Raw genomic sequence first — 19,710 nt, forward strand, 5'->3', positions numbered from 1 at the left:
AGGTTAGATGCAAGATGCAGGTTAGATGTTTCCTGGAGACAGCAGATGCTTGGCTTGTCTTTTTTTATCCATTCTGCCAGCCTATGTCTCTTGAGAGGGAAGTTGAAGCCATTCACATTTATTGAGAGAACTGATAAGTGGGGTGAATTACTCTTCATTCTGTTGGGTTGCATTATGTTGCTTTGTTTTCTCTTTTCAGCCATTGTGGAATCTAGCCTTTGATCTTTAACTATTGAGTGGTTTTACATTCATGAGTGTTTATTTTGCCGATCCTTGTGTAATTCTGTTTTAAGTACTTCTTGAAAAGCTGATCTTGTCTGGGTGAATTCCCTTAATCTTTGCTTATCTGAGAATGTCTCTATTTCTCCTTCATATGTGAAACTTAGTTTTGCAGGGTACAAGATTCTAGGCTGGGCATTATTCTGTTTCAGAAGAGTGAGAATGGGGCCCCAGTCTCTTCTTGCTTGTAGGGTTTCAATTGAACAATCTAGAGTTATTCTAATGGGCTTTCCTTTGTATGTTACTTGTTTCTTTCTCCTTACATCTCATAGAAGGCCTCTTTAGTGGATATTTTGGTCAATCTGATGACTGCAGAATGTGGTGTCTTCCTATTTACATAGAATCTCCCTGGGGTCCATTGAGCTTCTTGTACCTGTATATCTAGATTTTTAGCATGGCCTGGAAAATTCTCCTCTATTAATTCTCCAAATAGCTTATCCAGCCCTTGAGTGTTTTCTTCTTCACCTTCCGGAACCCCTGTCAACCTCAGGTTTGGTTTTTTCACATAATTCCACATTTCTTGAAGGCTGATTTCTTTTTTCTTAATTTTCTGCTTGATCTCTGTGACTCACTTATTTAACTGGAAGGAGTTGTCTTCAATCTCTGAGATTCTTTCTTCTGTTTGATCTACCCTGTTCCTGAGGCTTTCCACTGTGTTTTGTAGTTCTCTGAATAAGTCCTTCATTTCCAGGAGATCGGTTTGATTTTTCTTTAATATTTCAATTTCTTTAGTGAATTTTTCTTCCAAGTCCTGGATTTTTTTTATAGTTTCTTTGTGTTGGTCATCCATTTTTTCTTGCATATCATTCAGTTTTCTTACAATCTATGTTTGAAATTCTTCTGTCATTTTAGTGTTCTGAGTTTGGTTAATGTCAATTGCTAGGGAGCTGTTGTTCCTCTTTGGGGGTGTGCTTTTGGTTTGATTTTTCATACTTCCAGAGTTCTTTTGCTGGTTCCTTCCCATCTGGATCAGTTGTTCCTTATTGCCTTTAGATTTTTGTTTGTATAATGACATGTCCTGTTTAGTCTCTGAGCCAGTAGGTGGTGTTTGTGGGTGAGATTCGACCACACCCTTTATGATGAATCAGTAGATGCAGTAAAAGGGTGTGCAGGATGACCTCTCTGTCAGTAGGTGGCACTTGCTGGGAGGAGAGAGCTACAGTGCTGTTTTTGGGTCCTGTAGCCAGCTCTTGTTCCTCTAAAGATGCCCTCTTGTGCCTCGGGTGGTGGGTGGGGCCCTGGGATTTCCAGGTGTGCCCTTATTCTCCACCTCAGTGGGGGCAGGTCCGGGAGTGAGTCTGGGTGGGGCTGGGTTGGGTAAGCCTGCCCTCAGGCTCCACAGCTGCTGTTAGCAGGGGTCAAAGGTCTGTTCTTTGCTTCTGTGAAAAGCTGCTGGGAGGGGCTGAAATGGCTCCACTCAGCTGAAAGTCTGGGCTTGGGAGGTGGGGCTGTCCGAGACCCGCACTCTGGAGCAGATCTCGCTCCTCTCCACCCTCTCCCTTTCCGTGGCCTCTCCCAGGCCTCTGCCAGCAAGTAGGACCTCAGGCTGATGGATCTTCCCTGGTTGTGACATGGGCTGGGAGGTTCCCTACCCAGGATTGCAGCCTGAGCTGGGTACATAGCCCTCTTTTTGGAGGAAGGTTGCTGCTTAGGCATGCTAATCTGTCCCTGAAGGCACACACTCTTCAGTAGGCTCTTTCAAAGATCTCCCTTCTGTGCCCCAGGGCAGTGCGATTCTCATCTGGGTGTATGGGGTCTGGTCTGCAGGCCTGTCCCCTGGGCCCTGGAGATCAATCCCTGACCCTGCCAGGGGGAGGGGTGCTGGTCTTGAATCACCTACAGGGCGCTCAAGCTGGATCTATTTCACTCCACTTTGGGATTTGCCCCACTCTCCTGGAATCCCCAGGTAAGCAGCACCTGGGAGGGTTGGTGGGTAGGGAGCTTGCAGTCTGAGTAGCCCTCACTCTGCTGTAGGGCCCCAAAAGGAAATGTCCTGTTCCTTGGAGATGCCTTCATGTGATGGCTAAATTGTCTCTCTGGGCACCCACGGGTAGGGAAGGGGAAGGAGAGAATGGAGCAATATGTCATCTGCCAATAGGCTCGGGTGTGTATGCGAGGAGGTGCCCTGAGGGAGCTGGGAGCTTTGTGCCGTGTGCGCAAGAGGCCACCGCTCACTGGCGGCAGCTGTCTTTGGGCAGGTGTCGGCAGGTCTCTCCAATCACTCAGGAGCCCACCAGCAGTCTGTGATGCAAGGGAGGGGAAAGTTATCTGCTCCACCTACCCTTGTCGCTGGTCTCCAACTCTCTCAGGGACTTTTCTCCTTCCAGTTCTCCTCCGCAACGTCTTCCCGTGGAGTCTCCTGTAGTTTCAGGCACCCTTCCTTCCGACTCTCACCCTATCTATGTTTTTTTGCTAGTTTATTTTTTTCACTTTCTTCTAAAATCTGTCTTTTTTGCAGAGACACTCTGACTGGTAGCTTTTCTTGTCCACCATCTTGGCTCCTCCTCCCCTCCAACTTTATTGAATATGTTTATGGCACAGACAGTAGGGATGGTTTCATGGGTGTATACTTATCTCCAAATCCGTCAAGTTGCATATATTAAATATGCACATATTTTTTTGTCAATCTTACCTCTATAAAGTGGCTTAAAATTGAAATGAATAAATGAGTCAGTATACACCACTACTTTAGAGCAAGGGATAGTTGCTGTTGATTATTATTATTCCTTCAGATCTTTTCATGGGTGACTCTTTCTTGTCCTTTAGTTTTTAACTTTCAGAGAGACTTTCTTTGGCCACTCTGTCAGCACTTGCAATATGCTGGCATTTCACGCTATTTTCTTTCTAACACCTAATACCTTCGTCTGAGATTTTCTTACTTTTTGAAGAAAATTTTTATTGTCTTCTTCCCCATTTTAATATAAATTCCAGAAGTGCAGTAGCATTGTGTTGTTTGTCCCTGCATTCCTTGTGCCTGAGACAGTCTCTAATGTGATCTAGGTGCTTAATAAATATTTGATGAGCAATGTGTGAAGTCACAGGCTCCAACTCTTGTAATACCTACATGCTAACATTCTTCACTCTCCAACTCCAGTGAGCTCCACTATCCTCAGCTCTCCTTTTATGTGTCCATCTACTTTCTAGAAATTTCTACCTGGATGTTTCCATGTCTCAAATTGTCCACAAGTAAACCCATAGCTATGCATCTTCTCTAGCATTTTTCATCTCAGTCATAAGCATCCACATTGAGAGGAACACTTCACCTAAGTGGGAAAACTGGAAGCTGTTCTTCATTTGGGGCCATGAAATGATGGCATATACCTAAATATATATATACCTACCATGTACGTGCCAGCCACTATACTACGTGTTCACATATGTTATCTCAATTAATAGTAAGACATATATCTGATTAATATTATCTCTTTTCACAGATGTGGAACCTGAGGTTCAAAGCAATCACATGGTACTAAACAGTGGAGTCTGATTTGAGCCCACTTCAGGCTGATTCCAAATATACCTAAATATAATTTCTCCACTAATAAGAATGATACAGTTAGATGTTTAGTTTTTTGGAAATAAAAATTTTGAAAAGTTGTCTTCAAAATTAACAGGTAGTTTATTTTTAATGAAGACTTAATGAGAGAAATTTATTTCAAACAGTTGAAATATGAATAAAATAATTTGGGTGTTAGAAAATCTAGAATCTATTCCATATGACTGATCTGATTCAGATATTGATCACTTTTAATTACGATATTACAAAAGCCTATACTTTGTTACTATATAGTTATGCTTGCATTCAAGACTATTAAGGAAAGTGACAGGAAATGACCCTAAAAACAATTTCTCCACACCTGGGAGAACATATGGCTTTCTCTGCTTTTGGCAGACATAAAGAATAGAACCTACATATAACACGGCTAATCTGGCTTTGCAGTGGGGATGACGGTAAAGCATTTCCTCCCAAGAAATAACTCCTGAGAGTTAGATAGTAAAATTAATTGAATATGCACAGGTGCTGCCACCTATATGAATTACTCTAGGTCTGTAAATTTGTTTCCCCATCCTACAGTAGGTTATGCTGCATGAGACTGCATTACTAAAGATCATTTTAAGGTGGGCGAATCCCAAAGCACATCATTTGGAAAATTTAGACCTTCCAATTAACACAGAAGAAAGTAAGTAATGGAAACTCTGCTGGTCATCTGGGTTAGCTAAAGGAGAGAAAGAGAAGTTTGGAGTCCCTTCCACTTTCAATTTGGAGGAGGAGATTTTATTCATTTCTGTGTGTACCAGACAGGAAGAGATTAAATCTTTCCTAACTAAAAACACTTAATGGTATCTTTTGAATTTCCCAGCTACATTGCTCACATGTTCTTACAGTATATTTACAACTTTTGCTCAAAAGGATTCACGACTGTCTTTATTTGGCAGATAGCCATGTACAAGTCAAAGGAAGGAAAAATTCTTTAAGGATTATGAACTTCCCGGCTGTAAAGAGGCTCAACAGCTGTGAGTGGATCCTCTAGTTACTCATAAACATCCCCTTAGAAACACACTATCCTTCCAGTGGCTATTCAGGAGTTTTAGACCTCTCCTGTAAGATAAACCACAGGTAATCACACTTCACAGGATGTATTAATTTTAATCTATTTATAAAAAGAAGGTGAAATATTATATACTCTTGACAATTATACACTCTAGAAAAGAACACATACTCGATTGCATGCCAAAGGGAAATTTGAATAATAAAATACCAATAATGAGCATCTATTACTTTTAAAATCATAAAAAGTCTTTTCCTAAGAGAAAGAAGAAATTCTTGTCCAGCATTTGCCATTAACTAGCTGAGATTTCATTTCCTTTGTCAGGTAAATCAAATGTGCTTCTATAGCCTTCTTATGGTTCATATTCCACTACATCAAAGTCCTCTTTAAATCTCTTCTGTCCAAACACCACTTAATTGTTTTTTATCCAAATGTGTTTATCCATTTTTTATTTTAAAATCCTACTCTATTATCTCTTATTATGCCTTGATTACTAATAATCCTTTTATATTTGAAAGGACAGCTCTATTCATCTTATAGTTCTCCTTTTAAAAGCATCTCTCTCTCTCTCTCTCTCTCCTCTAACAAGCTTTCTATAGTAAATTCCTCCTTGGTTAATACTTCTTAGAGAATCCTTCACTTCCTACTGGGAGGAATCTGTGACTTTAAAAATCTCATCTTCTCAGGAAAGCAAAAAGAGCAAATGGTTTCAATGTGTTTTACAGAACAAAGAAAAGAGTTCTAGATTTAACTTCGAACACTTTGCTACTGAAAAACAAACAGAAATGAAATATGAAAAGAGAATATCTATACGATGGCAAGAACAATGGAATGAAAGCACAGGCAAAGGGGTATTTTAAAGACTGTTCAATTTTAACTTTGTCTGATGAATAATTTCTGCTGTAGAACTCCAATTTATTATTAAGTTTGGGTTCCAAAACAGTGGCATCTATAACAACTTCCGTTTCCACAAAATGCAAATATATACTACCTTAAATGTCCTGCCCTAAGTAATGAAATCTGGTCATTTAAAACCTGCTGACATATGGAAGTGCCATATCACAGTTCAGTCCAAGGGATTAGTAATGTTGTGCCTCATGTTCACACTCACCTAATCGGTTTCATTTATGATGACTACAGATGTAGATTTTCTGTTGTTGTATTTCAAATTATTACTGTCCAGTGATTCACTTGTAAACATCATTATTGCAGTTGACATCTTTCTCTGGGTGTAAAATTGGCCAAAGGATTTATTTGTTCCATCACCACAGTTTAAATATCCCACTAGCAAATAAAGAGGCAGAGTCAGAGGCTTTGTGAGTGTGTGTGTGTGTGTGTGTGTGTGTGTGTATGTGTGTGTGTGTGTGTATGTCTGTGTGTATGTGTGTGAGATAGTTTTAGGCATGTTTGCAGGAACCGAAAATCATAATTTCAAATTTAAACTAGAAAAAATATAATATTTCCCCTCATATTTAATTTGAAAAAGAAAACAACTTTCTGAAAAAGTGAGAAGTATATCTAAAGAGTTCCAATCTAAATTCCCTTAAAGATTTATAGCTTAGATTTGCTAGTCTGCAAGTATATTTAAGATTTAGTCATTGCTTCAATCATTGTATCATGTGCTTGGTACTGGGAAGAGAGGGATCCATGAGGCAAGGTCCCTCATGCTGAAGAAGGTCAGAGACTTTTGGGGGATCCCAAAGTAAGAACAAAAAATAATCACACAGTACAGCAAGTGGAGGAAGGTTCAGAGGTCAGAAATCATGACCCAGTGCTTCTGCAAGTGGATAAGTGTAACAATATCTTTTGTTTTTCAAATATTTAACTGTTCAAAAACCATTTTTGTCTTTGTGTTTTTATTTCTACCTCCATCCCAAAGTCAGTAGTATGAGTGGTGGCTCTAAAGACAAAAGATGGCAACAGGGTAGAGGAAGAGAAAAGGGGATATTCCAGGGAAAGCAAAACAAAAACTGAAAGGAAACCAAGGCAAAGTCTGGCTTGGGGAATTGCAAGCAGTTTGTATGGCAGTAGCATAGCATCCTATGGCACATTGGATTAGTGGGAGGTTAGCACAGAGAGGCAGATGGGAAGATCCTCGTATGTTATGGAGTTTACATTTCATTATATAGGTCTGGGTTTTCCAAACTGGAATGTCAGGGGGTCCACAAAGCCATAGCTTAAATACAATGCATCTTCCTGATATCAATTCGTGGAAGTAGGGGTGGGAAGATAAAATTGAATTGGTGAAAATTTTGAAATTTACTTTTATTAAACCACGACGCATCTTCTAAGAGGTAAATGTAAATTTTACATCACTCTAAAAACTGAAACACAAAATCTACATAAATTTGTGCTTCAGGCTGTCTACCCAGATTCTGTGAGCTACGACCTCCAGTTTCTCCTTACTCCTCTACGAAAAAGCGAGGAGCACTGTTAGAAGCAATGGAGAATCTTTGAAGAGTTCTCAGCAGAGGGGGGACTTACTTGCTCCTAGTAGGAACAAGAGGATGGTGGCAGAGACTAAGAGCAGAGACCAGTGAGAAGGCTAGTGCCCTGGAGGAATGGCGGGGAGGGCTAGCCAGTAATGCTGCACCAGGCTGAACTGAGAGGATTTCATAGCTGTTGGAGGTGAGGAGCAGAAAGGAATTAGGGCTACTTCCAGCTTTCTGGTCTGTGCCACTTTACCTAGAAAGTAAGTTTGTTTTAAGGATTAGAGGTGGTCTCTAAAGCCCCTAGCTGAGAGCCTGGCAACACAGTCAATACTCAGTGGTAACTCTTATAATTGTGCACATGATGGGGCTGTTAAACAAGCCAGGGGCTGGAAGAGAGAGCAGATTTGGGGAAGAAGTACATTTAATTTAGGAGATAATTCCTGCTTTTATTTAACATGTCTTTAAACTTTGAAAACTTGAATCTCTTTTGTTCAACCTTAGGCTTGCAGATCTATATTTGAATATACAGCTGATATGGAAGTAGGTATACATTAAATATTAATTATAATATTAAGCCAATTGACTAAATTGATGGAACTATGTTATACCCATAAACTAGGTATTTACTCTGAGTACCTTTTAAAATATGTTTTAGATAAAGATTATATGATAATAAAGGAAATAAGACCACTGAATACTAGTGAGACTAACATTGCCTGTGACAATATAAATTAATGAAACATTTTTTTGGAAAGCAATTTGTCAATACATATTTCTCTAAAGTGTTAAAAGCTATTCATACTGGCCAGGTGCAGTGGCTCATGTCTGGAAATCTAGCACTCTGGGAGGCGGAGGCGGGAGATCTGCTTGAGATCAGGAGTTCGGAACCAGCCTGAGCAAGAGTGAGACCCCATCTCTACCAAAAAGAAAAAAAAACAACAACAAAAACTCAGCTGGGCATGGTGGCTCATGCCTGTAGTCCCAGCTACTCTCAAGGCTGAGGCAAGAGGATCACTTTTGCTCAGGAGTTGGAGGCTGCAATAAGCTATGATGATACCACTGCACTCTACCCCGGGCGACCAGAGTAAGACTCTGTCTCAACAACAAGGAAAAAAAGGAAACTGAAAACTATTCATATGCATTGACACAACAATTTTACTTTGGAAAATGTTTCTTATGGAGATAATTCTGAAATGTAGATAAAGACCCATGTATAAAGCAGTTCACTATAGCTCTTGATAGTTTACAAAACTGGAAAAAATGTAAATATCCAACAAAATGATAAAATTGCACTTATATAAATACGATGTACATAAAAGAGGGAAACACAAAATGTTAACTGTGGTTATCTCATGTGGTACAATTGCAGTGGTACAATTGCAGATGATAATAGTTAATAATTTTATCTTGGACCTCAAATGCATAGATCAGATTTGCCATAATCCTTGGCTTATGACATACCGTCTGTACTGGTTCTTTTTTATTTGTCTTTGATTATATTAGATTGAATTACTTAATACATGGTGAATACTGGTAAACTCAACATGTAACCACAAACCAGAGCATTACCAATAGCTTATGCCCTTAAGGAGAAGAAGGAGAATTGTCATCCCAATATAAAACATATTGCCTTTAAGGATTCCATTCATTCATTTCAGAGACAATATAATATGGTGAAAAAAAATTCAAACTAGGATTATTTTCTGTATTTTTCAAATTAAAAAGACAAATATGTACTGTATTTAAATAAAATAACTTATTTTCTAGTTTGTACAGGCTGTATCCTCCATTTCAAACTGGCAAATGTATATGATTTAACTTGGTAATTTGTGTTTTACGTGAACACTAAAGCCAAAGTCTGAGATAATATTGAAAGGTGTGCTACTTGCTACCCGTTGGTACAATATGGTACTAGACACAGACTAAGGTGAAGTTACATGACCGTGTGTGCTCTTTCTATGAAAACCCAAAAATATGACTTGATATATTTGAGATGTTAAAATATTTGTAAAAATTTTTAAGGATTTGATCATGCATTTGTCTCACTTTTCTTAGGTGAGCTATATCTGAGAACTAGATGCTGACCAATCACTCCATAATGAGCACTGGTTGTCCCTATGGAGCTCATATGTGAGGATACTGGGATTCAAGAGGTTAAGTGGTCCATTGAAGAGATGAAGCTAGAATTGGAACTGGACTCTTTGTTTGGTTTCCTTCCACTCTATTATATTGACTCTGAAAGGAACACTGGAATCCTTACATGCAATTTGCTTTATGTTGGAAAAAACAGCTCTCCTTTTTCTGCCACTATAAAAACACTTCTTTGAAAACAGAATCGAAGTCACTGGGAAAATATGATTTCATATGCAAATATGCACTTTAAACACAACCTTTAACAAACACCTTTAAGTAATGCAAGGAAATCCTCTGAATGTGTATCATAAGTATCTTCAAACAAAAATTGAATGTCGACATTTTCATAAAATTCATATATGTAGTGTAAAGAATCTTCATTTTATATCTAGATTCCTAGTAAAATAAATGTGTCCATGGTTACCTTGTTTAATAACCAACTTGGAAAGTTCAATTTGCTTTTCATTGTTTTCTTATGAAATAAGGTTTAGTGTTGTTATAATCACTGAGGTGAAAGACAGATTTGCTCCATGTTTGTTTTATGAAATTACATGAACAAATTAACAGCAATACTAATCTCATTTCTTTCAGTAAGAAATCTAAAAGAATTACAATAACTTTGATAACTGTTCCCAACTTTGTGGCATTTTCTTTCTAGTCACTTCTTAAGGAAGATTTTTTTTAAAAAACAGCATCTCACAATTTAGGGAAATCATTCAATTTAATAAACATTAATATTCAAATTAAGAAATTCTGGGTCATTTCTACTTGGAATATTAGGATTAGTTAACATGTGATTACAAAGCATTGGCCTTGATTGAGATTTAAAAAGTATAAAAACTAGGACAACCACACAATGTGCTGCCCAAGTAGGATATTTTTGAAAGTGAATGAATGTACTATTCATAATTACACTGGAACATGAGGCATACACCAAGACCTTTCAGAGCAAACCAGGATATATGGTTATCCTAACAGAACTGAACTCAGTCATTCTTTATTTACATAAATTAGCATGTCTATACCAGGATCACCAGTTTACACATTTGTGGTAAAACACACACATAGTCCTCATTAAAATAGCAACAAAAAAAAAAAACCTCGATTTTTTTTTCCTTTACAATCTGGCACAAGTATATGCCTAAATCCATTTACTCTAACTACAAGATTAATTAAAATATTATGAGAAAAATACTTTCACACTTTATTTTGAATTGCTATGCTCCTGTCAGCTGCCTTCTCCTTTTCCCTGATTTAACACACTGTACTTGTTTTCAGACTTATAAAATAAGAACAGTGAGAGTAATGGTCAATAATTTATTCATTCATCATGCACAGAAATGCTGCCAAGGGCCCACTGTGTCCCACGGCACAGACTAGCTTATGAGGAGTTTAGTCCCTTGCCTCCTTTCTGTGCAAGGGGATTGGAGAAGAACCTGAGACCACTATGTGGTTACAATAAATGCCCCCTCTCTTTCCAGCAGGCATTTGTTCGTTGAGTCATGGGTTTTAATCTTAATGCCGTTTTTGTTTTAGTTAAACACTTCTAAGGAAAAGGCCAAAATGATGAAGAACAAGGAGAAATAAGTGATGAGCTAGGAAAGTTTATGGTCTCCATGAAAATTTATCTCTACTGGTCATCATTGCATAAAATCATTGAATCTCATACTTGATATAAATTTGACGTGTTCACTAGTCTACCCTTGTACCCACTTTATAACTTCTTCACCAAGGGATCATTCAGCATAGGTGTGAACCCCTACAACAGATGGGGAACTGAGCACCCCCACTAGCCAATTGACTCTGATGATCTCTGAAATTCAGAGAGATGAACCTATCAAAAAGTTTGAAAACCAATGATGGAAGGAACACGTTTGGATGTGAACATATTTGATAAAGAGACTAAATATTATCCGTGTGTTGTGGTGGTTTGCAGAGAAAAGAGGAAATAGTGTATAAGTGTGTGAAAGGCTAGACTATTCAGAATTTTTTAACTCACTGGATGCTTTCTTTGTCTTTCACCAGTTCTTTTTTTCCGCTTATTAGTTACATTTTAGAATTATTAATGAAATATCTAAAATAATTTTATACCACTTACTCCTGGGGTCATAAAATCATCCATTTAAAAAAAATCACCTTCATAAGTGTCCTTCCTTTGGGAAATTTACTGAATTGAAAACTGATCTAGATGAAGTGTGAAAATATTTTTATTACTTGAACATTAAAGACAAGATGGTATTCTGTCAGTCTGGAGCTGGTTCACTGAGGTGCTGTTAATGACATCACCATTTTCTCAAATGTATCAGATTAAAATCTTAAACATGGACGCCAAACCAGTCAGCTGTCTTATGTCGGGGCTTGCATTTCCAGACTCTCTGTGGCACATTTCTCCTTTGTATCACCACTGCCTCTTCTTTGTTTCTAGCGTTGCTCTGTGTCGAGGCTAGTTTTAGGCTAGTTTTTGGTCTCCTGTGTCCAGTCCCTCGTCTCTGCAGGCCATCCTATTCACCACTGCCAGACCAAACCTCCTCAAGTGTACCTCCCATTGGATCACTCCCTATTTATCTCCTTGTATGATCTGTTCCTTGAATTAACTGTAAAATCCTCTGCCTGGCATTGCAGGTGCTTTGTTTTCTGTCACCACCCTACCTCTCCAGGCATCTTGGGATCAAACTCCCCAGCACGATCCTCAGATGTGTGCTTTTCTCCCTTTGTGCTTTTGCTCATTGGCCTCTCTGCCTCTAGACGCTTTTCTGGCAATCTCTGCTATTGTTCAAAGAGAGCTGCAAGCATCACTCCTTCAGAGGCATTCCAGGATGCCCACCTGTTGTGTGATGCCATCTTTCCCACCACTGAACCCCCATATCACATTCTGTAAATATTTTCTGTCCTTTAGAGCATGCCCCAGGTTATAGTTATTTAGGGACTTACCATTTTCTTCTAAATAGATTATCTTTCTTAACAGAAGTGACCACTTCTAATTATCTTCACATCACCAGGAGAGCCCAGCACATGCCCTGGCACACTGTGGGCCCACACAGACAGCCGTGGGAACCCGCATTTATTCCTTCATTAAATATTGACTGGGCACCCACGACGAAGCAGGCAATGAGAAGTAACCATAAACAAGGGTCTAGTAGAAAGATCCATGTAGCTCTACATATACATACTAGAAAGATTTTTCTCAAAGTTGACTTCACAAATCATGAAGTTCCTAAAAAAAATATAACTGGAATCTAGTTAATAAGTACCCTCATCTTGTTAATTTTTGAACGAAAATCTCCTTGATTCATGACTCTCTTTTCTTTATGTAAAAGAGAAATTACATACACTTAAATTTTCACAAATATTTTACACATATTGGGAGGGAGCCAGCTCCAGGAAATACTTTTTGCAAAATGACACTTCTCCCGCAGGCACAGCACAGGGTTTACTGATGCTTTGCATAAGGGTTGCCAAGAGGAAGCTAATTAACATGCTAAATGCTCACTCCTGTTTATAGACACTGGCCCAAGTTTGGTTTTCAGTTAACATGTACATAGAACTCTGACACATATTTGCTCTCTCCTTTCCACCTTTAATATCTCTTCACATACTTCTAATTTTTTTTTTTTTTTGCTTACCTTTTACAACATCGAATACATAAAGGGTACTTAATTCAGGCTTTTGTATAGGTTTCTTCAGCCTGATCTTAGGGGGAAAAGTAAAAATGATTTCAAGTAGCATTTCTAAGTGATGAAAATCTACAGGCACAGAAATGTTGCTTAAGTTATTTGTTTGTCTTGGCTAACCTGATGTTTTATACCATCAAAATTTTGCACTTATTTGTTTTTGTCTCCTATGTCAGCAGTGACTTTCAAGAGTTAATGGCAAAGGCTGCAGAAAATTCAACATCTTCCTTGCACTCAGGCGGTAGCAAACATATCTTTATTAGGAGTTGGGCAAAAGAGTTCTATGTTTCTCGAAGCCTTTCCCTTTAAATTATTTCTGGTAGAGGCTGGGTTTGAGGTCTGCCTCTGACTTGCTAAGGGCTATTTATGATTTATTTCAACCTTTAGCTGGCTCTAGGAAAAAAAAATGAACAAAATTGAAAATAAAGAAGAGGAGAAGCTTAATCTTTAGTGAAATTCCAAATGGCATGGAGCACCCTGACTCTTATGATGGGTGCATTGTTTAAATTTTTACACTTTTATTTTTTTCCTCAAAAACAAAATTAAACTCATTTATCATTTTTAATTAGAGAACAAGTGCCATCATTTTTTAAAGAGAACAAATTTCAAGCTGTGAGTCTTTTAATGTAGACGGGTCCTCTGAGACTTTTTTGAAGCACTGTGGGGAAATTTTAAACCCGGTCAAATATTTTTCTTAGGAAAAGTGATGATAGGTCATGGTGAGATATGGGTGTCATTAAAATTTCATAGAGGTCCCTAACACACCAGAGTCACCATAACATTGACACATTGACTATAATATCTCCTAAGAAGCATTTGCTGTCCATCATGGCTCTGAAGGGAGCTGTAATGGTTTATCAATGCAATAATCTGCATGTTAAAAAGTCCCTAAATATGTATTTACAAGATAATCAGATCTATTTTGGTCTATTGGGTTAATAATCCATGTGTCAGAAGTCCCTAAATATGTATTCACAAGATAGACAGATCAGCTTTGGTTCACTGAATCAATAGTAAGTAAGTCTTTAAAAAGGCCCCTAAATAGTTGCATAGTTTACATTTTAGCAAGTTCAGAAATGCCATCTGCACACTGTAAGTTCTGTCTTTTAAAGTGTAGATTTATTATTCTTGTTCCAGTGGATGCCAGAAGCTGTGCTTCACTCTAATCCATGATATTTTGCTTTTAAGAAGTCAGAAGAAAATTGCCATAGCACAAGCTATATTAAAGCTGTGGATATTTAGGAGCAGCCCTCTGCGCTGGAGTGGATGCCGTCCCTCCAGACTATGTCTCACCCTGTCTGCCATCACTGTCCAGGTCCAATCCCCCTGTCCCTCTCAGCTGCCTGCCCTGCTGTAACTTTGCTTCCCTCTGTCAGTCTCTGCCCAGAAGCCCAAGTGATTCTGTTACAGAGTCAGAGCATGACTCTCCTCTGCTCCAGCAACTTTTCATCACATAGTCAGAGCCAAAGGCTCCTGAAGACGTGCCCTCCTCACTCCAACATCACCTCCTCCCACTCACCCCTGGCCCCTGCTACAGGAGCACACTGGCCTCTTTGCTGTCCCCGGAGCACACCAACAGGCTCCTGCCTCAGGCCCTTTGTACGTCCCTTCTTTCTGAAAAGCTCCTTTCATGTGGCTAGATCTCTCACCTTTCTTAGGTCCTTTAGGAGAGAAGACTTCCCTGCCCACCCTGTATAAGACAGCAACATCCTGCCCCAATGCCACTCCTCCTGTTCTCCATTAGCACTTACCACCATCAAATAGAATATGTCTTTACTGGTTTGTTTATCCTCCACCTCCCTCCCTTACAAGTTAAGCTCCACTAGGGCAGGCACTTCATAACCCTGTACTTAGATAAGTGCCTGGTACATTTTAAGTACTTATTAAATACTTATGGTGCAAAGGAATGAAAGCAGATGTAAAAGGAGTCTTCTATTTCCTTGATAGCCTGGGTGATGTGTGTTCATGTTTAGGTTGCGGAGGAATAAGTATCTCTTTCTAAGCTGAAGCCCTCTCTTTGGCCATTAGACCTTAGTTTCCTGTAATATTCTCTAAGTGGCACAAAACTGGTCCTTCCTGAAGATGCTTGCACATCCCATTCCCAGAGCTACAGGGTTATTATGGTGAAGCTCCTAGAGGATGTGGGGTTATCTTGGCTGGTCTAGAAGCCCTAGATCAGTCTGTTTCTAGGTGCAATAGTAAAGGTGCAGAACATAAAGACAAGATTAGCATTTCTAAATCTCCCCACTGAATGTGGTGTCCACCATAAGCTCTGGTGACAGCAGCACACTGGCTAGATTTTACAATCTCATCTGATGCAGCCATGAGGGATGGTGTGTGCCACTCCACGTGTATATCACGTAACTGTATTGGACTGAGATGTACTGGGCACAAGCATTGTTCTTTCTTAAATTTGGTAACTTTTCCTTAAGTATTCCCCCACGCCTCTACCGCGCCCCTTCACCATGCATGTTGTTCTCAAATGCATCCTTTCTCATGATTGAAGACTGTCATGGCAACTCCCTTCTTATTTAAATTTCACAGGAACACTCTTTATTTCAATCACTCAGAAAGGGGCCTTTGGCAACAGAATTACAGCTGACACAAATTAATGACTATGATGCTGTGATTAGTCGAGATTACAGGCTACAGAGAGCTTGTCTGAGCATTCACCACTGTCCTCATCCTGATGCGGCTTCTACTAGAGACCAATAGCGGTCAAAAAAGAAGACGTGGTTCAGCTACAGTAAGCCCCATAGAAATGTAAAGAAATTTGTCTGTACTGTAATATTGCAATGACATGCTAATTAATTAAAAGGATTTTTACTGTTAACCTGCCTAGCTTAAACAAGTGTTCCTCCAATACCCTTACCCAGCACACCGACTCATTTTAATACAGCTTTAAGGCACTAAATGAAAAGCTGAAGTGATCTAGATAATTCTAGTCCCCAAACCCAAAGTATTCATTAACTGAAAGAAAGACCGTTTAATCTTGAATTGTTTGGATAAGTGACTCAATTTTGTAATTTATTTTGCATGAATAGATAGAACTTAATGGATATTGCAGTGCATGCCAGTCCTTGCATGGATTTATAGAATACAACTTTTCAATCAACTTAACGGAGAGGAGGAGATAAAAAATTAACATGAACAACAACAACGACAAAACCATCTACTCAGTTACTAGGTGTTATTTCATATCCTTTGCCATTCTGGCATTCTGGCTGCAAAGAAATAATGATTTCTGTAATCCCCAGCAATGACTTTTGTGGGCGGAAGATTTCAAATAAACGTCTATTTGCTTTAGGTGAGCTTCACTGAATCAGCCTTATTTGATTTCAGATCCTCCTAAGGGAAGAGACTTCAGGATTTCCTGGTTGTAAGTAGAAAAGAACACTTTGCTGAACTTGTATGACATCATCTGAAGCATTAAAAGGGCAGATAATCATGGGTTCTCTGCCTGTTTACCAAAGCTTCTTTACTTCCTCAATCTATTTCATTTCCAAATGTCAGAGGAGTGGGAAACCTTTCAAAGATTTATAGACTGCAGAAGCAGAGGAAATATAGGATAAATTCTTTAACTTTTGTGAAAGCTTTTAAATAATTAATAGATGGACTTTTTGAATTGTTATGTATCACAGGACAGATACTCTAATGTTACACCACGTGGAGGCTAAACAGAGTTTAACAACGAAGGGCATGAGGCCATCATTATTTCTAGAAAGTCTGTGAAACTGCTCTTTAGAATCCATACCTGCGTCCCAAAGAGAATACTGAATTTGTGAAGCAGAATATAACTCATATAATAAAATTTAGTTTATCAATTAAATTTGGAACACTATACAATGAATGAAACTAGTAAACACAGTCTTGCTTTTAAATATAATTTCCTTTCCATATTCTATTACAAATCCACTTAGGTTATAAAAAAAGAGAGAAAAAAATGTAGCAGCTGTAATATCATTGATAAAAAGCAACAAAAATGTGAGCAAATGATTTTGAAGCTTATACTATAAAAATATTTTCCAATATGCTGAAAATACTAGAGCCACATAGCTAAAACAAATAAGATTTGAAAGATCTTACCCTAGATATATAATAGATAAGAAATTTCTCACAGCAATAAATTAATTTCTTTGTTATGCAAAACCCCTCAACTGTAACTTCATGAAGAAATGTGAAGTGGTGTGAAAATGATCTTACCTCATATTCAAAGTCCTCTGTTCTGTCTGCATCAGCAGGCAAGCTGGAAATATACTCATTGTCCTCATAAAATTCATGCTCCATCGGATGAAGAGAATGGCAGCTATGGGGAATGTAGCAATATGATAGGAATGGATCAAAAGGGCTGTTATCAAGATTAAAACTGATTCTAGAATTTTGCTTTAGTTTTCTCTGCTTTGGCATAAGACATGTAGTGATCTAGACTTTAAACAAACTACAGCTCAGATAGAGCAATTGTTGTTCTTTCTCTCCCTACATGGAGTCCATCATTTGCTATTTCTGAGAGAACACTGAGGGTAGGGGCCCATGGTCAGAGTAGCATCCTGTGGAGAGACTCATGCGAAGTCTTCGACAGTCCTTGGTGCATTACGGATACTTTCTGGTCTGTTTCCAGTCTCCCAAATGTGACTAGCTCCATGCGTGGGTGTGTGGCATTTGAGATTGCAGTCTGCCCAAAGCAGGGTATTTTGTAACAAAGCACTACCAATTTCATAATCCACATCCCCAAACTGGTTTTTAAAAGCCATTTGCAGAAGCACATATTCTTCAGACTCTAAAATGTACTCAAATTGCCCCTATTCCTAAAGACCCTTATTCCCCATTCTGCCTCACAACCCACACTTTCCCTCCTTGATCAAGGGCACAGGCACACATCACAAAGAGCGTTCATGGTGATAACTCTCTTGGGACTTCTGTAGGCCACAGAGTGTCACAATACCTGTAGAAAATTCCTGACGACAGAGAGAGCAGATGAAGTAAAGGTAAGGAGGGGACCCTGGGCAGTGCACATGGCTTTTATATATCTTTTAACTTTCAGGAAATATTTTAAATAACTTATAAAAGTGTTCTTCGAATTATTATATGTTTCGATAGAGACTATACATTATACCATATGAAGGCTAAGCATAGTTTAACAGCAAAAGGCATAAGGCCTTTTCTATTTCTAAAAGTCAGTGTAAAAGCCTCGATGCAATTAAACAAGTTGGTTGCAGGTGAAATCTCTAAGCCCTGCCAGTGTGGACATTATGGAAAATTGGAGTTAGTGTATAAATTAGTCCCTTTCTCATCCTGATAACCTCATACTATGGTCAATATAAACACTCTACCAGCCTTTTCCCACTACTGTCTATGACGGTCAGCTTCACATAGGGTAGGTTAACTAGCGTGGGCCAAGATAGCAAAAACATTGCAGGCAACATCTTGCTTAAATCTGGACTGGCTCTGCACAGCCTGTAGGGGCTGGTGGAATGTTGAAGTTTGCTATTTGGGCATCTGATGTGTTTCCCTTGTCTGTCAGTTGTTGGAAGGGAGCCCTGCCATGAGGAACATCTTATTCATTCAACAAACATTTATTGAATGCCTACCAGATGCTAGGACCTATGCCAAGAGCTAGAAATATGTTGGTACACAAAATCCAATTCTTGCCCTATTAACTGAGGGAAGCAGAAAAGTGGGAATTTTAATACAATTCAATAATTAAGGAGAAAACATAGAAGCTGTGGCAGCACATGGTAGTCACCGTGGCCTTAGGAAGTTTGCTAGAAAAGGTTATCTCTAAGCTAAAGTCTGCAGGCCTTAGGAAGAGCAGTACAGCACACTGGTTAAGGGACTGGGTACGAGAGTCAAACTTCTTAGCTCTAGAAGCCTGTCCCTGCCCCTTTCTTGCTATGTGACTGTGGCCAAGTTACTTTGTATCATTTCCTCATCTGTGACATAGGGAGAGTGATAATATAATGCACTCCCTCATAAGGCTATTGTGGGGACCACACGAGTCAATAAATGCAAATACTTACAATAGTACCCAAAACGTGTCAAGTTAGCTAATAAAAGCTATTGTTATTCACTCAAGACAATATTTATTGGATGGCTACCTTATCTAGTTTGTTCCTTACACAGCGGTCTATTTAATAGGTAATGGATGAATGAATAGAGGAATCCACAGGGCAAACAGAGCCCCTGTCCTCCTGGAACTTGAAGTCTTTAGGAGTGGTTTCCAAGACCTGGCTGCACATTACAATTGCCTAGGGGGCTTTTGAAAAATTCTGATGCCTGGGTCCTACTCTAAAAATTCTTATTTAATTGGCTTGAGATGGGATTCAGGCATTGATATTGCTTCTCAAAGTTTCCAGGTGATTCTGATATACACCTGTGAACAACTGAAACAGGCTGACAGGAGCCACTAAGGGGCAGGGAAATGGCATGGATCACGTGTGTTTTACAAAGTAGAGAATGGATTAGAGGAGGTGGTGAAAATGCAGTTTAAAGGGACTATTGCTCTTATAAATCAAACTCTCAATAATGTTTGAAAATTTACTTAAAAGCTCACAGAACACAATGAACAGGGCAAAAAATACTTCCAAAACTGTACAAGTAGGATTATTTTTAAAAAATCTAATTGCCTTTAAATTAGGTAAAAATCAG

At 38.8% G+C, this 19,710-nt stretch overlaps 1 protein-coding gene across 2 annotated transcripts in view; it reads right to left on the minus strand.

Annotated features, from left to right (window-relative positions):
* PDZRN4 (PDZ domain containing ring finger 4) overlaps window positions 1–19,710 on the minus strand; it is a 386,305-nt gene that overhangs the window by 51,132 nt on the left and 315,463 nt on the right. For both annotated transcript variants that reach the window (XM_012638428.1, XM_012638427.1), the window contains one exon: window positions 17,269–17,371. In XM_012638428.1, coding sequence (XP_012493882.1) covers window positions 17,269–17,371 — 103 coding nt within the window. The remainder of the gene's footprint in view (window positions 1–17,268; window positions 17,372–19,710) is intronic.

The sequence above is a fragment of the Propithecus coquereli genome, unplaced genomic scaffold, assembly GCF_000956105.1.
Source record: "Propithecus coquereli isolate 6110/MARCELLA unplaced genomic scaffold, Pcoq_1.0 Scaffold13, whole genome shotgun sequence".
Classification (NCBI taxonomy): domain Eukaryota; kingdom Metazoa; phylum Chordata; class Mammalia; order Primates; family Indriidae; genus Propithecus; species Propithecus coquereli.